The 20,960-nt window shown below is 38.1% G+C and overlaps 1 protein-coding gene across 1 annotated transcript in view; it reads left to right on the top strand.

The window, feature by feature from the left end:
• Positions 1-20,960, top strand: part of RMDN2 (regulator of microtubule dynamics 2) — a 49,208-nt gene that overhangs the window by 15,339 nt on the left and 12,909 nt on the right. Inside the window, exons 6-8 of the mRNA XM_075043108.1 lie at positions 9,730-9,805; positions 11,463-11,540; positions 20,533-20,631. Of these exons, the coding sequence (XP_074899209.1) occupies positions 9,730-9,805; positions 11,463-11,540; positions 20,533-20,631 (253 nt within the window). The remainder of the gene's footprint in view (positions 1-9,729; positions 9,806-11,462; positions 11,541-20,532; positions 20,632-20,960) is intronic.

The following is a 20,960-nucleotide window of genomic DNA, read 5'->3' as shown; positions in this document are numbered from 1 at the left end:
CTAGCAGGTGGTCACTTAAAGAAGAATGGCATACCAGTTTTACCTAAGGTCAGAGATGAAGGGCAGTACCCAACTCTAGATTGACATCTGATGTACTGTCTCCATTATCTGTCTACATGTGAATGAGGGACTTGTCCTCCACTTATAGGGGATGGAGAGTTAATGTTTAATAGGCAACATGTGCCATTTGACATGCCAGCATATTTGCATGGCATGGGAGGTATCACGCAGGACCTTTGAGGGTTGGTACTCTTCCAGGCCGACAGCTGGAAGTGGTGGGAAACCCTAGGGCAGCTCCAGTGGCAGCAGGCACCTGTGTCCAAGCAGGGATCTACTGTGAATTGAATAGGGTCTCCATTGACTGTAATAGGAGATTAGGTAGACAGATGAGCATGAATGCAAGCTCAGTGTGAAAACAGTGCTGTCTCAGACCAAAATCCTTCCTTTTCACCTCACCACCAACATAAAATTTTCTTAAGCTGCATAAGGTAAATGATCTTAGCCTGGGTAAGATAAGCCCATCTGCTCATTAGACAGTTTTCTCATTTTTCATGTAAGGTTGTCTCATTCTGTACTAGCTGATGATGAGGAAGCTGGCTTTCTGACCTTGCCTAAGGAAAGTTTTGGTTGATTTCTTACTAATCTGTACTTTCTTATTTCTGAGGGGTTTTGATATTTCCTATCAGCACAACTGAGTTTTTAACTCATGTTTGGTATAGCTGCTATCTATATTGTTAACTCATGCATTATTTCTAATGTTCTCTTCAACTGTTTAATATATTATGGCTTACTAAATGAGTAAGGATTAAATGATAGGCCTATTCTTTTCCTGGTCCTGTTTCTTGGTGTCTACTTACAGTTAACCCTTGGGGGTAGGGGAAATATAAGCAAAGACGAAATTGAATTCAGCCTTGTTGGTTTCATCTTTTGTCATTTTTTTCCTCATTGCTAATTGTTTGATACTTTCATTTATGTTTCTTTTCCTTCTGCTGTATTTATAGAACCTCTCCTTACTGCCTTCAGTTTGTATTTAGTATTTCTGATATATATCCCTCTTTAAATACGCCATCCAGTTCTGATATATATATGTATATATGTCATTAGTATCCATCCAATATCCCTAGCTTAGCCATGTGCTCTTATTTTCACCTTTAGGGTCAATTACTTTTGGATTTTTAGGTCAATAGAGAACACCTCACTGGAGCTGAATTAGTCTTTAAAACCTGCCTTTCCTCTGCATCAAAAGTAGTCATTTGCTGCTGTGCTTTTGAATATTGTCTCTTAATCATTCTTCTCTAGAACTTTTTATAACATGGCACTTTTTTATGGTTTAGTTTTTTTCATTAGAAATGTACACCATGCCTGTCAAGCAAGGATTAGGGCTATAGACCTATTTGAAAGTTTATTTTGGAAGCTTATCCCCACTGCTTGAAAGCTCTTGTTTACTGCATAAATATGTTTCTGTCACACCCTGACTGACACCTGTTCCAGTAAAGCCCTAGTGTAGACAGAATTACACTGGAAGAAACATCCCTTTTTCAGAGCAGGGTTTTTCCTATTTTGTGAAATTGCCATAAGTTGTCTGGGAAATAGAATGTATCTTTTGCCTTCACCAGGAGAGTTTAGTGGAATGGTCTCATGAGCAAACTCTTGCTAATGTAGGCCTAGAGTTCAGCTGTCTTGCCTTACTTTTCACATTTACTTCAGTTAAGAACAAAAAAAAAGCCATATATCTTCTCAGTAGGTCACCTATATTTTTTTATAAAACTTTATCATAAAATACATCATCAAAAAAACTGGTCAACTTACTGATCAGAATACTGACAAGTAACCAATATTCATCCTCAAATTAAATTTGGTAAAATATATGCAGAAAGAACTGAGCAAAGTATCTTGAAATAAGTTGGTTTTGGTAGTGAACTTTTGCAGCTGCGAATAATTTTTGTATCTGAATCCAGATTTTTTTAAAACATGTGATCATACTTAATATTGTAGTTGCCAGTGAGATCAAAAAACTTTCAGATTTTTTGAATGGTGACCTCTAAAATACTGAAGTAAATGGAAACACTGGAAAGGAAAAGCATAGCTGTAACCTTTTATTATTTGTGTGACCACCCTAAAGAGAGGCAGAGTAAATATTCTAAGTGACTTGTTGCTTTGTTCAGCTGGTGTCAATTATTCAAGCTGTGAAGGAACTCGCATGCAAAAGTTGGCATCAGCCAGTTGCAGGTCTTTTTGTTCTTCCCAAGCCTCAAACAAAACCCTGTTGTGGGTCAGTGATTCCAAAATGATAGCTGTGAATCCTCATAGCTCATCTTGGATCATGGAACATCTTTATCGTCCAGATTTTAATTGGAAGCGCTATGCGAATAATTCAGTGCTGTAGTTGCTTCGGATGGCATCGCTTTACAGCTTTGCAGTTACAGAAAACACAAAATGTAGAGGAATGTTAACAGTGCTTTTATTTAAAACTACACAATCACTTTTAAGTTCTTTAGCAAAACAAGTGAGTTTTTATGTTGGGGGGGAGGGGTTTATTGCTGCTTTTTCTTCAAGAATTTGGAAGACGTCCAGAAGGCTTCTCTGCTGTTGCCCAGAACCCTGCACCTCCTTTTTTGCTGAGGAGGATTTGTTACAGGCTTTGCAAAGAGCAGAAAGGTTATTAGATGTGGCCAGTGTACTTGACATTTACTTAGAAAGATCATTCTTTGCATTGAACTTTGGTTTGTTTGCCACAAACAAACTTAGTGCTGCGGTTAAGTTTGGGTTACTCTCTCTATAGAACTTACCCGCTGATAGGAGTCATATAGCACGTGTCTCATTTGGATTGGAGTGAAGTTATCAAGTGAAAACCTAGTCATTTTAAGTGAAGAATCCCCCTGAACCACAGCTGCCCCCAAGACTTTTCTTCTCTATGTGAGTTACTGGGAAGCGCAGAAACAAGTTTCACAAGACCAGGGTTGTCCATGGCAGCAGGTTCCAGAGCTGACAGACTCTCACTGAGAGGCAACACTATGGAAGAGAATGGATTGGCTTCATTGAGGACATGAATAATTACCACTTACTTGGTGTTTTGCCTGACTTGTATTAGTAAGCCAGAAAATGGAAAAGAATATAATCATAGAAATTGTGTTAGCTTTTGTTTGTTGTAGAGTTTGTTATTCAATTCCAGGACTAAGTCGAAATGTTGACCCTTATGTTCACATATAATTTTGTGCTAAGCTTGGGCCTGGGCTAGAACTGATGCTTAGGGAATCTTTGATGTGCTAGTATGACTTGTACTTCTGAGTGGACTTGCTGTACTTGGTATACAAAAAGTGAAAGAAGTGATAGTCCCAGGTAGAACATATTTCAGTGAGGAAGTCTAGAGATTGCAAAGATACTGAGAGGCTTATATGTAACAAGTATATAGTATCTAGCCAGAAGGTGTTTTGTATTACTTGAGAGGTACAAAGTATTCAGAAATGTAGAAACTTTTGTGTCTCGTGAACAAAAAATGATAAAATCACTCATAACAGGATAAAAAACTGCTCAGAAGATGGTTTCTAAGAAAGTAAACTACTATTTTGACCCAACCAGGATTAAGTTTCTCCTGGATTAACTTTTAAGACTAAGTGATATTACTACCCAGCATAATAAAGTCAAGTTCTTAAACCCATATAACTTGGTTATTTTGCAGAAATATGGGAAGCTGTGCAGAAGCAGGAAAAATGTAGTTCTTATGGAAGAAGAACTTTTATGTTAGGTGGCATGTAGACACAAAGGGATTTTACACAAACTTCCCACAAAAAAGTGAATGTCGTACTCTCAGTAGTAGAATTATAACAGATAATTTGTCAGATTTGTAGGGTGCAGTGGCAAAAAAAAATATTTCTCTGGTGAAACAAAACTCTTCAAAATTATAGAATATGTTGTAGGATATTATCATACTATTAACAACTTTTAAAATTAAATTCATACTATGTTTCTAACTAAATTCTTGTAACCTTCTGCCTTTAATTATCCCTTATTTAGGCTTAGAAGAGACAGGTAATTTAAAAGCTACAAGCATCTCTTTCTATCATAGTCTTATTTTTCAGGAGTTGATACCTTGTGCAGAAATAATTTCAGTCAAAACTTGGTATAACAAAGTTTCAGGTTAGTAGTTATTTGCCCCATATTTGATTCATGGGGAGACCAAAAAAGTTTTACAGCAATCTTTGTTGTTAATTATGCTTAATCTTAGTCAACAATCTTTAAATTACTTAATTATGTTGGTAAAAATAATTTAAAATTTCAACTACAGAAAGACAAATTCAGAAGCTATTCTGAAAAGGTGTACCTTGTTCTGCAGTAAGTGGATCAGAGGGGTGTGTAGGTTCTTGTGTATTTCTGGTTAGAGCATTTAAATGAGAGAATGGTGGAAGGTCATGCATTAGGACTGTGGTTGCTGGAGTTAGTGATTAGATCTGATAAAAGCCACTTTGTGTGCAAAAAAAAAAAAAAAGAAATCACAATCTAGTGGGAGGTTGTTGTTGGTTTTTTTTTTTCTTTTCCATAGGACAGGTCAGTGGAATATTTCAGTTCAGAAATGTTGCAATGCCTCAGGGCATTTGTGGTCCCTTCTCCAGTTCTCAATCTGTTGATGTTTCTTCTCGGTGCGCATTTCCCTCCCCGCTGAAGGGAGGTAGCAGATGTTGGCACTTGCATGACACTAGCCCTTTGCAAAGGTCTGAGCTCGGATCTGTAGTCCGGCCTGTGAGGAAGAGTATGATGCATCCCCCGGGAAAGGGTTCTTGAAATAGCAGTGCACTGGTGAAACACTGCAGCATCCTCACACAAGTGCAAAGGAGGTAGGTTTGAAATGTGAAAAGGACTATTTACTATGAGCTTTTTGCCAGAATGGTCACAGAGGAAATAATACTGGCAATCTAGTGATCCCTGTTTCTGTCAAGGAGAATTGTTGTGTTGCTGTCTCTGAAAGCTATTGTTTCACTCTGTTTCCACATTTGTGAAGACTATATCCTTCTAATTTCTTCAAGATTGTGTTTGCAGCTATAACAACTAAAAAAGTCTGTTATAGAAACAAAAGTTAAATTTCTGGAACACAGAAATTTAACACAGTTGCGGGTTCCACAGCCTCAGAAATGCAGAACATGGCATCCGCGTGTTCTACTGGTGAACTTCTGTGAATATGCATTAACAGCAGCATTTTTCCTTGTTTTGGTATATTGTATGTGTTACAATAAACTTTTAAGCCAGAATTTTTAAATATCCTTACTTTTGTTTTGGTTTGTTTTTTTACCAAAGTATGGGTTTGTTTCCTGTGTTTTTGCAATCATCACCTATGCGAGTGTGTGCCACATCTGATGTTTGCCTGGAGCTCAGCTTCAGTGCTCTGGTGAATTTTTAATATAAAAAATATATTTCTGCCAATTTCTACAAATGTAGACTCAGTTGTATTCCAAGAAGGAAAAAAAAAAAAAAAAAAAAAAGAAAACAGACCAAACAAAAAATCCAAAACCCATGAACAAAAAAACCACCTAAACACTTCACTTTGCACCTTGGCGCATTTTACTTTGTATATTGCCAGTCTTTCACATTCATAGCCACTGCTTCCATACCCTCACCACTATGAGGAAGCTGATATCTAACTGATACTTTTACTTTTCCGCAGAAATTTAGCATCAGATGCAATTTTATAGGTGAAATACCATGGTAGGAAAATGATAAAATTTTAAGTATGCAAAGCTGTGATCTCTTGAAGGGTAATGTAACAGGGGTCATAAACAGTAATATAATTTGTAAAATCTCCCTATATAGGAATTGATATCTCACTGAAGTCAGATTGAAAAGAAAGCCTTGAGGGTCTGGCTGCATTGCAAGGACTGTCAGAATATGTAAGTGAGGGAGTTGATGGCTAGAGAAATAAGATGGGACACACGGGACTCTTGAGCCATGCGGAGATGGGGAGACACAAGAACGGATTTAGAGCTGGAATGGAAATGAACTTTCTTTTCACTGGGCCTCTCATGTTACCCACACATTAGCCTTTACTCATACTACCTTACATGTCAAATGTGTCTAGGGTGAAGAGGAGGGAGTGAAAAATAGGTATGAAACAGATGAAATAAATTCTTTGGTATTAGTAAATATCACAAACTCTCCTCCTGTTCACGAAGTCACAACAATTATAATTAAGAAAAACTTTCCTGTTGGTACTAGGCTGCTAAAAGGGAGACCTAGACTTCTAAATGTAAGCCCTGTACCCACACATTTCTGAAGTCTACATGAAATAAGAGGTTTTTTTGGAGTTGGGATACATGGAAGGAGATATAGAAGAGGGAAGAACAAGCCTGGGAAGACATGTGCTATTTCTGATTTTGGCCCTGTGAAATTTATCAGGGAAAAGGTAAAACTTGCTGTATTTCAATGTCCTAACGTGGCTTAATCTTGATTTGACACTTTAAATCTTTTCTGTAAATCCATCTCATATGGGATAAGCTGTGGTTGCCAGAATCTAAGTGTTGGTGGCATCTCTTTGCGTTTTTGGTATTAAAATACAGGTTGCTTGCAAACATGCTTGGTAAAACTCACTGGGTCAACCTGCTGTTCTTCCTTTTGCAGCAGGTAAGGTATGCCCCTTGCAGTTTTACCTTGTCTGAATACATATAGAAGTTCTGGAACACCAGAAGGGAAAATGTTAATTCACCTTGATCTGGACCCCTTTATGTGATGGCTACGTAGGCTCTTGGCATTCATTTCTCTCAACTAGTTCCTTGCAAGTCTGAGTTTCAGTGACATCGTTTGTAGCAAAGGGACATGGTGCTGACTTATTACTGGGTTGGTTTGATTGTGTTTGTGCTTAGAAAAGGAGTATTAATTGTGGATGATTAATCTGTATGCTTCTACACTGTTTTCAGTAACTTTTCTTCCACCTGGAAATAACATTTTTTTAATGTTAACAGAAGTACTGTGTCTGCCTCGTTGAGGTTATGATTGTTACGTATATTTAGATGAACATGTCTGTGGCTGGTTTTTCACATTATCCAGGAGTAGCATTAGCTCAGCAGCTAAGTCACTTCCTTGCAGCACTTAGTTGGTACAATTTTCTCTTTATTTTTCTCAGTGAAGGTACTGTAAGCAGTATTTTCATTTTGATGTTCAAAGGGCGTATGGCAGGCAGTGGTTGTGAGGAAAACCAGTATCACTTGCCCTAACAAAAGATACGTACGTTTCACCCGTTTCATAGGATATTTGCACATTATTGTGCGATAACTTTTGTATTTATTCCCCGCCGCGTGAGGAAGTAAAAAGAACTGTGAAAGGCGCAGGCCCCGAGGCTGCCTGCTGTGTCCGGGTGCCACCACGAGATGGGGCCGGTGACAACGGAGAGGGGAGGCTGAGGGGCCGCGGCAGCCGCGCGTCGGCCTCCGGCTGCCGGCTTTGCGGAGAGCTGGGGCCTAAACCTGGAAAGACGGTTTCGGGATCGAATGACAAGCATTTCTAGTCAGTTCCTTCCTCGTTTTCTCTGATCGTTTTCTTAGTACTGCCCTTTGCATCTGTGAAGATGAAGTTTGCTTTGTTTTTTTAAAGTGTTTAAAAATTATTTAAAACGCCTGAAAATTCTTTTCTGGGGGGAAAAAAAACCAAAACAAACCAAAACCAACCCCTTTTTTTAGAAATGAAATGAATATCCAAAGGGCCATAGAACTCTAAAAACTAAATAATTGATTTATGCCAATTGCCTGCCTAGCCTGGTTCAAAAGTATAAAATAGAAAAAAAAAATCGCTAATACATGAAAAACATTCTTATTTTTTCCTTGAAAAAATAAAATGTATTACGTTAGCTTAGTTTTCGTTTATTGAAAATTTTACTGGGATTTCCCTCCCCAGAGATTTTAGCTGTAAGTAGAAGTTTGTCTTTGAACTGGTTTAAACTAAGGCCCTCTTTCTTGTCACGCACAGACAGGGAAATACTGCAAGATGCTGGATTAGCTTGTTCGCTTTTCATTGTTTTCTTTTGTAGCAGCAATCCGTTTAGCTATGGTATGCTGAGTTTATCTGATTAGCACTTAATGAGTGAAGGGAATAGGGGAAATGTTGCCTGAGTTACTTAAGCCTAATGAAGTTTTCAGTACCTTCCCCCTCTTTCTAAATACCTGAACTTTCCTGACCCCCACCCCTTGCTTTTTCCCTCAATTGCAGCTGGTTCCCATATGAAATGTGCTCCCCCAGCAGCTTTAACTGTCAGAAGTAGTGGTGCCATTGGCCGGATTTTGTTCAGTGCACATTGGTCGCAACATACATCCTGCTCAACAGTGTTTGACAGTCTGTCTGGAGCTCTTACAAATTCAACTACTGTTGTTATGCTGACCCGCATATGCCTTACCTGGGAACACTTACTGACTAAAAATTCAACAAACTGTAGCATGAGTGTTTCTAACTTAAAACCATTAGATATAACTGTAAGCAATAAAATAATTTCTTTAGTTATGTTAGCAGTGACATTTCAATGAGGATTCACTGGAGCTTGAATAATTACATTAGATAAAGAAATTCAAGAAAGCTGAGGTTTAGTAATGCTTAAAAACTGTATGTGCCATACAGGTTGCAGGTCTGTTACTATAATTAACTTGATAAGTTTCTTGCATAACTCTCATGTTTTCCTCTGGACTTCAACTTGATTTCCCTCTTTTAGGACTAATTTTTATTTTAATTTGATATTGCATTGTAAAATTTTTAATACAAAAGCAAAGTTCTGAAAAATTTAGATAAATTATCTGTATTAGTTTATGCCGCTTAAATATATCTTTGGTGGTTCTGTAAGTTTTATACAGAAATGCAAAGTTACCTTAATACCAATGAAAATACATCCAAGGAAAGTACAATTGACATCTGTGCATGAGATTGCTTATGCATAGTAGGTTCTATAGCACTTGTAATAAAGAAAAAGCAATAGAAGTTTAGGTGGAGTGTCAGTAAGATAACAGCATTGCTTAGAAAATCTGAACCTTTATAGGTAGGAACCTCTGAAAATATTTTCAGTTATACCTGCTTAACAATACAAATTTTTAATAGAAATGATCTCACATTTCTTTTATCACTGTCAGTGTCCCCAATTTATAATAATAATAATAATCTTAGCAGTAGGCAGCTAGTAATAGCAGTAATGATTCTGTTAGAGCAGAATGCGTGTGTATGTTTTAAAATAATTTTAAAGATATTAGAAGAATGCTAGAGGTGTGGGAATGCACCAAGATGCTTGAGAATGGTAGAAGATGACTGTGAACGATTTTTGAGGTCTGCACAGCTTCCTGCTGAGCACACCCCAAGGATTTGCCTTCCCAGGTGAGGTACTGCAGCTGATGGTGTTAATGTTCCCAGTGCATTGCAATGCAGAGTGCAATGTGTCCAGTTAAACTGCTGTTAATGTTGGAGCAAGTCTGGAAGTGTTGCAGTCTGATCTAAATGGTAGAAATTTTGGAGGAGGAATCCCTGTTTTTTCATTTCACTGACAGCCCAAACAGTGTCACTTAAACTTGTTTTCATTATTGTATTGTTTTGGTTTGGGTTTTTTGTCTGCTCCTGAATGCATACAGCTCATGCCAAACTTCTATCCAGCCATCAAGATGGAAGAAAAACAGGTGTTAATCTGTGGATTAGGTATTGAAATATTTTGTAATTTGATTCAAAGGTTTATTTAAATCACAAAAAGTATGTGTGTATGTTTTTCTTTTCCCCTCTCAGGTTTGCAATTATGTGTGGCTATATGTCTCAGTTTGAAAGTGTACAAAACAAAATCAGGAATGGTTATCTCTTTAAGGTATGTTTTTGTAGGGTTTGGGGTTTTTTTAAGCTATTCCTTTAAATTATTTCCTTATATAGTGTCTAAGATTTTTTGCAACACAGTAATTCAGCCTCACAGGTCTATTTTGGTGCCAATGTTAAAGTGAAAAAGTTATTTTTATGTATGCAAATAGATGATATGCTTACAAAATATAAGAACTAAGGTAGGATTCTGGGAACAGCATTAAGATTTCAGTTTTATTTTGTAGTCAAAGGGGGGAGGAAAATGGAGTGACAATTCTGTTTAGAAAATAAAAACATATGAAATACTAAGTGATGAACTAACACAGTTCTGCAATAATTCTTCATGCCACCCTTAAGAAGTAATATTTGTTTTAACACTGTCCTTTCAAAGGTAATCGTGGTTTTTAGGGTTAGCAGTTTGTGTTACATGTGCTACTCTCCCCCTCCTTGTCCTTGGCATTGCTTAGGTGCTTTCCATCCCTTGCCCTCCGAGCTGGCGTCCCCCCTTTCTGGGTGTCAGTGAGAGGCAGCAGATGCGTTCCACTTCCCAGGGAATGCCTGGGATGGGTCTCTATCACATCATGTCCATGTTAGGGCTTTGAGCGTCGCGGAGCTTTCCTATGAGAGAGCATTAATTACATCTGAGTTGTGCCAAGCGAGCTAAGCCTGGAGCGCTGGGACAAGGTAGGAACAAAGGGAAAATGACAAATAACAGAAGTGCTGCAGTTGTGTAAGGATGGACTTTAAAAAGAGCCCACAGTGTTAGCAGTAGACTTTTCAGGGAGGTTTTGCTCTTCAGAAGTAATTACTGAAATCTGTGTGAATCATTTGGAAATGTTAAGGATTTGGGAAAATAATAATATGAAAACATAGCTCCTATCTGAATAGTCTGTGGACAAAATGATAGAATAATAATAGGCTCTTAGATCTGTATAACTCGGATATTTTAGTGACTGGCTTAATTAGAACACCAAAGATATTGGGGGGGGTGGAATTTTAGAATTGAAATTTATTTTGAGAGGCAAATGGTAGTTAGGGGAGAAATAACATATTTCTTTTTTTCTTCAAACTCAGGTTGAACAATAAAAGCTTTCTTTAGTAAATTAAAGAGTGAAATAAAGATACTTATGAGCTGTAATGAAAATTGTTTTGGAAGAAGCACATCATAAGAGGCTTTCTAGGTTTTATGGTTTCACTATAAACAGAATAATTTTATTTTCTGAATTTTACATTATAGTAACAATTTGTTGTGTCATGTACTATTTCATTGGGGCAGTCACATTCCAGGGTGGAAGAGACTATGCTTCAGTGCTGGGTGCTGGCATGGAAGATCTGTCAAAGAAAGTGGTTGCTTTCTCACTGATTTGGTGTGTGACAATTTCCTAATACTAACTGTAAATAAAATGAATTTAATTGAAGTTGTTGCCTTTTTAAGACAAAAGTTCTAAATAAAGTATGCCTTCTTGCATTGTGTGTAAAGTTGCTAAATAATTTTGTTTATGGTTTCCCTCCATGGGGAAGGGGTTTGCTAGTTAAAATATTTTAGGATGTTAGAAAAGAATTGCAGCAGAAGAGGATTTCTGAATTTGTTTATGATTAACAGCAAACTTAGAATGTAAACACACTTGCCAAACAAACATCTAAAGTGACACTGATTTTCTTTCTAATAGGAGCACCTAGACAAAGCAATTGAACTTAAGCCTCAAGATCCTTTTTTATATTACCTAAATGGAAGATGGTGCTATTCAGTAAGTTGTTTTTTTATCTAACGTATGAATTGAGTATACTGAAAAATGATAATGCATTTGAAATGAAATAATGGGACTTAAGACAAAGTAGGTGTTTATTGAAGTAGATGTTTTGAGCTAAATGAAGCAGTACATTTACATTTCCTGAATTAACTTCTGCGTGTGTGATGTTAACTGCTGACCTTTCCTGTCATGTACTTTCAGTAAGCTGTGCTTGTGTGTCCCTCATGTTGCATTCAGATTTCCTATCTGAATGTATGAATGAAAAGTAATTGATATTTGGAAGGGAGGAAGGGTGACCTTTGGTATTGTAAGCCTTGATATCATAGAATGGTTTGGGTTGGAAGGGACCTTAAAGATCATCTAGTTCCAACCCCCCTGCCATGGGCAGGGACACCTTCCACTAGACCAGGTTGCTCAAAGCCCCATCCAGCCTGGCCTTGAACACTGCCAGGGATCAGGCATCCACAACTTCTCTGGGCAACCTGCTCCAGTGTCTCGCCACCCTCACAGTGAAGAATCTCTTCCTTAGATCTAATCTAAATCTACCCTCTTTCAGTGTAAAGCCATTACCCCTTGTCCTATCACTACACGCCCTTGTAAAAAGTCCCTCTCCAGCTTTCTTGTAGGCCCCCTTTAGGTACTAGCTACAAGGTCTCCCTGGATCCTTCTCTTCTCCAGGCTGAACAATGCCAACTCTATCAGCCTGTCTTCATAGGGGAGGTGTTCCAGCCCCCGATCATCTTTGTGGCCTTCCTCTGGACCTGCTCCAACAAGTCAACATCTTTCTTACATTGCTGGCCCCAGAGCTGAATGTAGTACTGCAGGTGGGGTCTTACGAGAGTGAAGTAGTTCTTTATTCTGCCACAAACTTTCTGAGTGACCTTGGGCTAGTAACATAGTTTTTGGTAACTTTATTCCCCATTTATAACTGAAGTTAAAGGCATTTATATGCTGTGGGATTATGTCTGTGGCAGCAAGGCTACCATACTCGCTTGGTAAAAATTCCAGGAGAATGTCACAACAAAGATGCAGGCATAAAAATCTATAATTCAACATAAAGTTTTGCAAGAGGTACAATTTGTGTTATGCCAACACAACAGGCGCTTTTAAATATTGTGTTAATGACATAGTGATAAGTACTTATATGAAAAACTAGAATAATTGTTTTAAAAGGTTAGCTGGTTTTTTGTTGTTTTTTTTTTCTTTTTTTTTTTAAATGGTGTTTGTGCTTGTAATATGAGAGTTGTCTTAAGCCCACATCTTTGATGGCTCAGATGGCTATACTTATTGCTTCATCCCTAGTGCTGTGAGGAATCTTTCATCAGAAGAAAATGTTCTTGCATAGTCTATGCTGTAAAAGATCACTGGGAGGCTTCTCAGAATAATAACTGCTAATGCACAGTGAATTCCAGCCCTGTCTTTTTCCTGCAGCTACTTCCAGTGCTAGTCACTACAAAGTGACTGCAAACTGGAAAGAAGGAGTTGCTGTGATACACTGCAGACTTTGTCTTTATCTGCAACAAGACTTAATGCAAAGTAATCTATCAGCAGTTTTTTCAGATCATATATTTAACTTTCAAAGAGCTTTCAGCAACCACATTTTTTCTCAGTTGATTTGAATAAAGAATGACACCAACTTTTTCAAAGAGCTTTTCATTTTGCTTTTTGTCACCTGATATTCTTGAATATCAGCATTAGCTATGCAAAAGCGAGGTGCCAAAGATTGTCCTACAGGATGCTTGCTGTCCTGCCTTTGAAGAGCATCACTCTCACCAGCGATTCCTTAAGCAGTTTTATACCATGCTGTGTCCAACAGCTGACTGCAGCTTCCATTTATGTCAAACACTCCCAGATCTTTTTCATGGCTTATTTCTCACTTGAGCTATCGCTTTTGGAAACTTAACATGTCATCTCAGTATACCTCACTTTGTTCTTATTGCACTGCTTTTTTGCTCTTGTTTCGTTTTAGTGACAATCACCACTTCCTGACTAATACATGCGGTTTCTTGCACTATGTCATTACAAACTCATGTTCCACACTTGTAACATCTATGCAGGGCCTCCCTACTGAACACTGAAGCCACAGATAAGCATTTGCTTTAGGGTATGACCTGACCTGCATTTTATTAAGTGAAACAATCCACCTAAACAGATGTAGCCACTGAAATACATAAGGATTGATTTCCTATTTCTCTTTTTCTTCTTTTTTTTTTTTTTTTTTTTTTTTTTTTTTTTTTTTTTTTTTAATTCTTGCCTTCTGTGACTGCCATGACAAAATAGTAAGCTGAAACACTTTGGCCATACACGTGATATAGATAGTCACTGGAACCTGTGGAAGATGTGGCAAATTCCTTGGTCCTATTCTGCAGACTGTGGTGTTTCATGCTGTGGTAATTATCCCAGAAGTAGACTGTTGGCTATGGCATTGGTTCCAAATACTTCTTCAGGGTAGGGATTATGATAGAGTCCTTGAAAAATTCATTTATCACTCCTTCTCTATACTGGTACCTGTAGATGGAGTGATAATGCTCCTCTTAGACCCTCTGTTTTTTCTGTTTAGTCTAGCTGCAGTTGAGGCTGGGAAGGCTGTGTTGTCCTATGTGAGGAAATTAAAGAAGGAAAAGGGATGTCTGAAGAAAGAAGGTTAGTTTTTACATTTAGCCTAGCTGACTTTGGAGTCAAGTTAGGATTGGCCACAATATTTGTTCTTTCGCAAGTGTTACTTCCAGGGCTGCAATTGTCTAATTTCAGTCACGTATTCTTTTACTGAAGCAGCGTAGTTAGATAGCCTATAAAGTATCGAACACTACTTTTGGTAATGCTTTGGGGAAACCTGAGGTACTTAAGTCTTCCTAGTATAGTCAGACATTTCCCATTAACTCCCCATTTAATGTTGGGGATCTTATTACTATATTCTAGCACTGGTTTTTGGCCTGATAAACTGGAAAAAATAGGTATAGCATAAGAGACTGTAAAAGGGGATGCTTCAAGTGTTGTAACTCAGGGTTCCAATTCATTTTCACAAATGACAATCAGCTGAACAGACTTTTAGGTAAAAAGTATAGTGGAGGCAAATGGAGAACATTTCATGAAGGCTGAAATCTATATCCAGAGACTGCATGCTGCACTAGTAAAAGCTATTTGATTTGTGGAGTTTTCCCAGAATTTGGCTCTGACAGCCATTTCTCACCTTCCTCAGTGTAACGCAGTCCTTTGCAAAGAGCAATGGTACAGCAATGCCAAGTTTTTTACTCAGTATTTATTCTTTCTGGGCCAGATCCAAAGCTGATGCAAAGTGTCATAGCACCTTCCAGCAAAAAGGATGAGCTGGATTTTCACTGCCTCACAGCAATGGGGGTTTGTCTCTGATGCAGAGCCAGTGGCAGTTGTGTGCCACATTGTGTAAAAATCAATTTTTTGCTGTTTCTTATTTCTCCTACCATTATAAAGTCGGTAGAGCTATACAAAAGAGGAAGATTCTGTTCTGATGTGTGTATCATCTCAGCTTTGTTAGAAAATTACTTCTGGTCTCACAATCAGGTAGGCAAGATTGTCACCAATCATTTCATAGATGTCATGATGGGCAAAATTTTGCCTGAGACACATGCTGTGTATACAAGAAGCCACATATAGCTCTAATGTTTTTTGGTTTGTTTTACAGGGGTGACAAGGGGAAAAAAACCCAAACCTATTTATTTACGCATTGAGCAAACATAATTGAACACCACCAATAATGGATAACTGCAGAACCCTACTAAATGTTATTTTAATATTCTTTTTTCCAGAGCTTATATGAACTTCTATGTAGTGGTAATTTTTTTCCGGGATAGTCTTATTGATAAAGTTAGGAAAACATGATTACCATATAATTGTAATGAAGATACTTTAAAATACCTGGTAAACAAAGTAAACCAGTGTTTAGTATGTAGAAGAGATGTTACTATTCCAAAGAAAAAACAACTGCAGCAAAATAGTTTTCATTTAAAATGTCTTTGGTGATGAACAAAACTTTTTCTTCTCAGCCTTCTGTGACAAAACCAGGCTTTGTTAAGTACGTAACTTTTAGGGAAGGTTTTGTTTTAAAGATACACTCAGCTTGGTTCATATGATTTAAAATAAGTACAGTGCTTAGAAACTTTGAAGTTTCAGCTTCGTTTTTGTTAAGGGAAAGTGAAAACTATTTTGCTCTTCAGATCAGCAAGAAGTATTTATTGGAAGTGAATCGATCTGTGGTACACGGTATATAGGAATTGGTTTCTTTCCTTAGAGTTTTGGGTGCAATTATCTGATAATCCTTTGTAATTTTGTGTTGGTGAGGTTTTTTAGTGTTTTAATGTTTAGTATAGCTTTTAAAATGGAGTACGTATCTAGTTAAGACTTATGGCTACTTGCCATTACAGGGCTGGCACAGAACAGTTAGCGTATACTTGTGAAACTGGATCGGAGCCTCTGGTAAATGCTAGTGGGGTGTTAAAAAATAGATCTCTTGGGATTTCCTTTTTGCACGTTACATGCTATGTGTTGGATTCATCTCTGGTGTATCTGTTTGGGTAACATCAGGGAACAAATTGACCCAGTTCCTTTGTCTGTGTGCTCTGTTAGTCTGCTCCCCTTACTGGAACGTGAAAAGCCCAGGGAATTCAAGTTGGATAAATGCCTAAATGCCTGTGCAGACTGTCCTGGTTCCTCAGCTGGCAAGAAAGAGAATATTTGTGTTGGAAGCCAGTATTTTAAAGCTGCTGTCCAGTTATTAATCTCTTCCAGAAATCAAAACATTGCAAAATTATTTAATACAATTTTACATTAATATGTTGTAATAAAAAAGAAAAAGCAACTCTCTGGGGTATTTAAGTAGATGCCATTAATATTTTACTGAAGCTGGATCAATGGCATGATTTTCCTTTATGGAAGACAATTGTGTGATCTGTCTTCAGTGAGCTATTAGCAAGGAAACATCAGAGGAGGAAATCCTTTAGGGCTGCAAGTCAATCCTGGCTGAATTTTCAATCCAAGTGGGTTAGTTTCCTTGGTACCAACATCCTGGAGTTTGAAAAGAGCTGTAAATGGGCAGTGTTTGCATCTCATAAAAAACAAACAGAAGACAAAACCAAAAAACCCCAAACTCCAGCCAGTGTTTTAGTTCATATGTGATTTTTGCTGATCCTAGACTAAGGAAGGGAAAGGTATGTTAGGAAATCCCTTTTCCCAGTATTTAGGGGAGAACCAGATTTTCTGCCTTGGTCCTCAGAGGAACAAGAGGCCTGATAGGAACGTGCAAGGTATGAACTTTCTGGGTGGCTTTCTTCCATTTCTGGTACTAGTAGAGATTTGGGTAGAATAAATCAATGGGAGCTAGCTGTTTGACAGATCTATAGAGAGATTGTTCAAGATGACCATCTCTGTTAGCTTTGGCATACTGAAGAGTGGCCTGCTCTCCTTGACAGAGGCCAGGCTGTTGTGGTGACCCGCTCCCCTCCAGCCCTAGGGAAGTTCAAGAGTTGGCTGATGGTCTCTCAGGCCCTTGTTTTTTGCTCTTGAGTGAGTGGGACTAGCTCTCCTCAAGTATAGCAGCTGGGGAGCAATGTTCCTCGAGCGACCCAATACAGTAAAACCTGATATTTCATGGGAACATAGTGTTCCTTGCAGTGCTCTTAGGAATTTTAAGGCTGGTGGGAGGACTGATGTCAGGGCTTGGGAGACCTAAAAAACCAAAACTCACTTAAGATTTGGAAATCATCTGTAGGGCAAGGGCAATCTTCATTCTTTAATTTTTTTGTTGTAGCTATTACTTGCTGCAGTAGCTGTTTTTCTTGTTACTTTCTGCTGTCCTATACCATTCTTAAAACATGCATTAAATGGAATCATGGTTCCGCTGAAGTTGATGACAGTTACAGTCTCTTTATACCTGATTTTGTACAGACCTCCAGATACGCTTTGCACTATTTGGAATAACCTTGACTGTAGAAGTCAAATTTGCACTACACTAGAGTATGCTACACCAGAGTTCCTGTTGTCTGTGCTTGCTCACACACAGAGAATGCTTAATAAAGTTAGTTGGTATAGTAGGAATGATGTTTCCATTTCACTGAACATGGCATAAGATTTATTCTAATAAAGTTATTTCAAATTAAAGACTGCTTGTGTGTGTTTAGGGAAAGGGTATAATTTCCTGTTCATCATTATTGCTGCAGGACACAATTTTGTGTCTTGCATAAAACAGGTCTTTTCCATTTGTCCCAGCTCAGTCATAGAGGGGTGCAGACTGACTCAGGTGGGGTGTGGTTAAGCTGTTGTGATGGGATTCACCTCATCTGTCTTTAGCCATCCACAAGGTATAACTGTCTATGCTCCTTTTGTAGTTGAAGGAAAGAAAGAAGAGAAAGAGAGGAGTGTTTATCCCAGGCTAATGTAGGTGAATAAAAATTGCCTAATGGAGATGCTTCTCTCTGTATCGACCATGCAAGGAACCTGGACAACTGACATAAACTAGGCACTTAATTTATGGATGGCTAGAGTCGGCTGCAATGAATTCATCAGGCCAGTGGCATATAAGCCTGACTGCTCAAAACATTACAGAACTCTCAGACTATCTGTGTAATAGTCACACAGTGTAATGCTGGAGCCAGTGCACATTAAAGAAAACTCACTATTGTGCATGCATGTATTTAACTTTTAAACATTGTTTTAGGTTGGTGGGATTTGTAATATAAAAATGGCCAAGTGCATATATGTTTGGGCTTTTTTGTAAGTTTGAATAGTACAAAGCAGCACCCAAGCCAGACAAAATAAGGACTAAAACCTCAGTAAATCAGTTCTGATTAAATCTTGTAAGAAAATAAAACAACTGCCAGGAAGAGCTTGTGTTTTCAATAGGTAATTATAACTCCACATGGAAAAACTGCAATATTGTTTCTTCAGTATTGCGTAACAGCAGACACATGTGTGGTAATTATATCTGTGCAGTGTATGTGTATCTCTAGGGTGTTCTGTGGTCTTGCAGAAAACAGTGTAAGCATATACATTCCCTTAATTTTTTTCCCTCTCTTCCTCCCTCTGTAAGCTACCTCTGTCTTGTTGTGATGGACCTAGAAATATAGAAACCCCCTTCCTATTCCAAAAGAATAGAGAACACTGCAGCAGTAGATTGGTGTGAAGAAATAAATACTTTTGCAAAAATCCTTTTAATATCTCTCACAGAATATGTCTCAGAAACTATAGAGTAACTAGGGAAATGAAGTGTGTGAGGGAATTATATACATACCAACAATATGAAGTTTCAGCCAGCATGCTGCAGTTTGTAACATAGTGTGAAGGCACTGCAATGCAGAGAGGGGAGACATCTTGTTGCTTCAAAGAGTAAGAACTCTGGGATCGCTGGAGAGCTTTTGTAAAAAACACTTTATTCCCTTCAAGAGTAGGATATTTGAGAGAGAGAGAGAGAGCATGAAATAAAGCTTTATTTTCTTAATATTGTTTCTCTCTGGAATATAATTTCTAGTGGTTTTGTGTGAAAGACTTACTGATGGCATTTAACGAATAAGGCATTGGTCCCAACTGAACAACTAGCAAGACTTGACAGAAGGCATCCGCCTTCTGTCTCCAAGCAATGTTGCTCCTATGTAGCTAGAGTCGTTGGGGCCAGATGAGAAAACATGGTCCTGTGCATTTTCCTGTTGTGTGCTGGCCTGTATTTGTGCTCTTTGCAATGGTATTTTTAGGAGAGTTTGCAACAAGAAATACATAGAGCTTGATGTCTGTTCAAAAGAGAAGCAGTCTGGTTTATGGCTGTGGATAATTATGTGTGGATGGATTCTTATATTTTACCATAATTAACTGGCATCTACTGAATAATTGCTGGATTTAGCTGGAGAAGGCGGGGGAGCAGCAACAGCCCTGAAGAGATTGGGAAGCCAGGGAATGAGGCGGGAATAATCTAAAGCTATCCAAAACCATTTTAATTTTTACACCAGTAGGACAGACTTGAGTTCAAGGCTCAGCTCTGTTACTTGAATTGCAGATCCCTCTGAAAAAGACATATCCCTATGTGACTCATATTTTACCTCCAGGTCTCTGATGACATGCTTGCTTTCTTTGCCTGTGTGTACCCCTTCTCTGTGTTGCCTCCGCATAGATCAGGCCAGAAATTGCTAGAAAACCACAGAACCTTGTTTTTTGCCATTTTTAAACTCAGCTGTACACTGTGATAGGAGCCATCAGTGCTGTGGTTCAAATACTGATGTGAAGGCAAAAAGATCTGACTTTTCTTTACAGATGCAGTAGAAGCCTCCAAAGGAGGGTGGCTTCACTTCTTGATTTAAACAGACTCCAGTCTCACATTGCATTTCTTAGCAGCTCCATCCTTCATAAAAGATGTGAGGTGTGTTTTGCCAGGTTAGGTGATGGAGCCAAATACCTTATGGCAGTAACCAGAGCAGTTTCTGTCAAGTGTCAGTATATGTAAGGGAAGAAGTCATGTACATTGTGTGGCAATATGGCAGTTCCCTAAAGTCCTTTTATAGCAGCCCATCTTCCTGAAATGAGAAGAGGTCTTTGGCAAGGGTTACTTGTCAGAATTGAAGAGTAAAAAATTAAGCCTATTTCTTAACAGTGGTTGTCGCCAGCTTCTGTGTAATAAATTAACTTGTTTTACAAGCGCCAAAAGCACTCACATTTTGGCTTTAGCAACAGCTTTTTGTAATGTTGAAAAGTAGTCAAGTACATGGTAAGCTGTCTGTCTCATGAAAGCCTTAACAGGTTTAAAGCACTGTTTCTAATCTAAAATCCAAAAGACTATGCTTTCAGCTGGCAAATCGACAGTATAAAATATTCCTTGACAGGTTCTTTGGCAAAATAGGTTGTATACATAGTACAGTGGCACAGTACAGTATTTACTCCAAAACTGAGAAGCAACCCTAAAGACTTTTAAATCTTTCTTTCTTTCTTTCTTTCTTTCTTTCTTTCTTTCTTTCTTTCTTTCTTTCTATTATAGGTAGCTCAGTTGTCTTGGATTGAAAAGAAAGTAGCTGCTGCTCTCTTTGGGACTCCACCAACTTCAACAGTAGAAGAAGCATTGCAGAATTTCCTTAAGGTAAGTCCTAGCTAAAGGTTTTCCTGTGTGACTGTTTACCAGCTGCTGTGACTGTTGTCAAGATGTCTGTTCAACAGGTTGTGTTCAGTAGCTATAAATCCAGGGCTCTCCTAAATACCACAGAGCATTCTACTAAAATTTTTTTTTTCTGTTTTAAAATTAGTTTGGAGATGAGTAGCTAGCACCTTTCTTCTTCTTTAGTTTTAGGGAATTCTTCAATGACTTGCTGTGGTTAATAGTATTGGATTTAATGTGAGATGGATATAGATTAGTTATATATGCCATTGAAACAAATTAACCATAGTGATAACTGGCAATTTGCCCATTTC

This window comes from Buteo buteo, chromosome 12, assembly GCF_964188355.1.
Source record: "Buteo buteo chromosome 12, bButBut1.hap1.1, whole genome shotgun sequence".
Taxonomy (NCBI): Eukaryota; Metazoa; Chordata; class Aves; order Accipitriformes; family Accipitridae; genus Buteo; species Buteo buteo.
The sequence above is the reverse complement of the archived record's forward strand: the minus strand, read 5'-3'. Positions and strand labels throughout refer to the sequence as shown.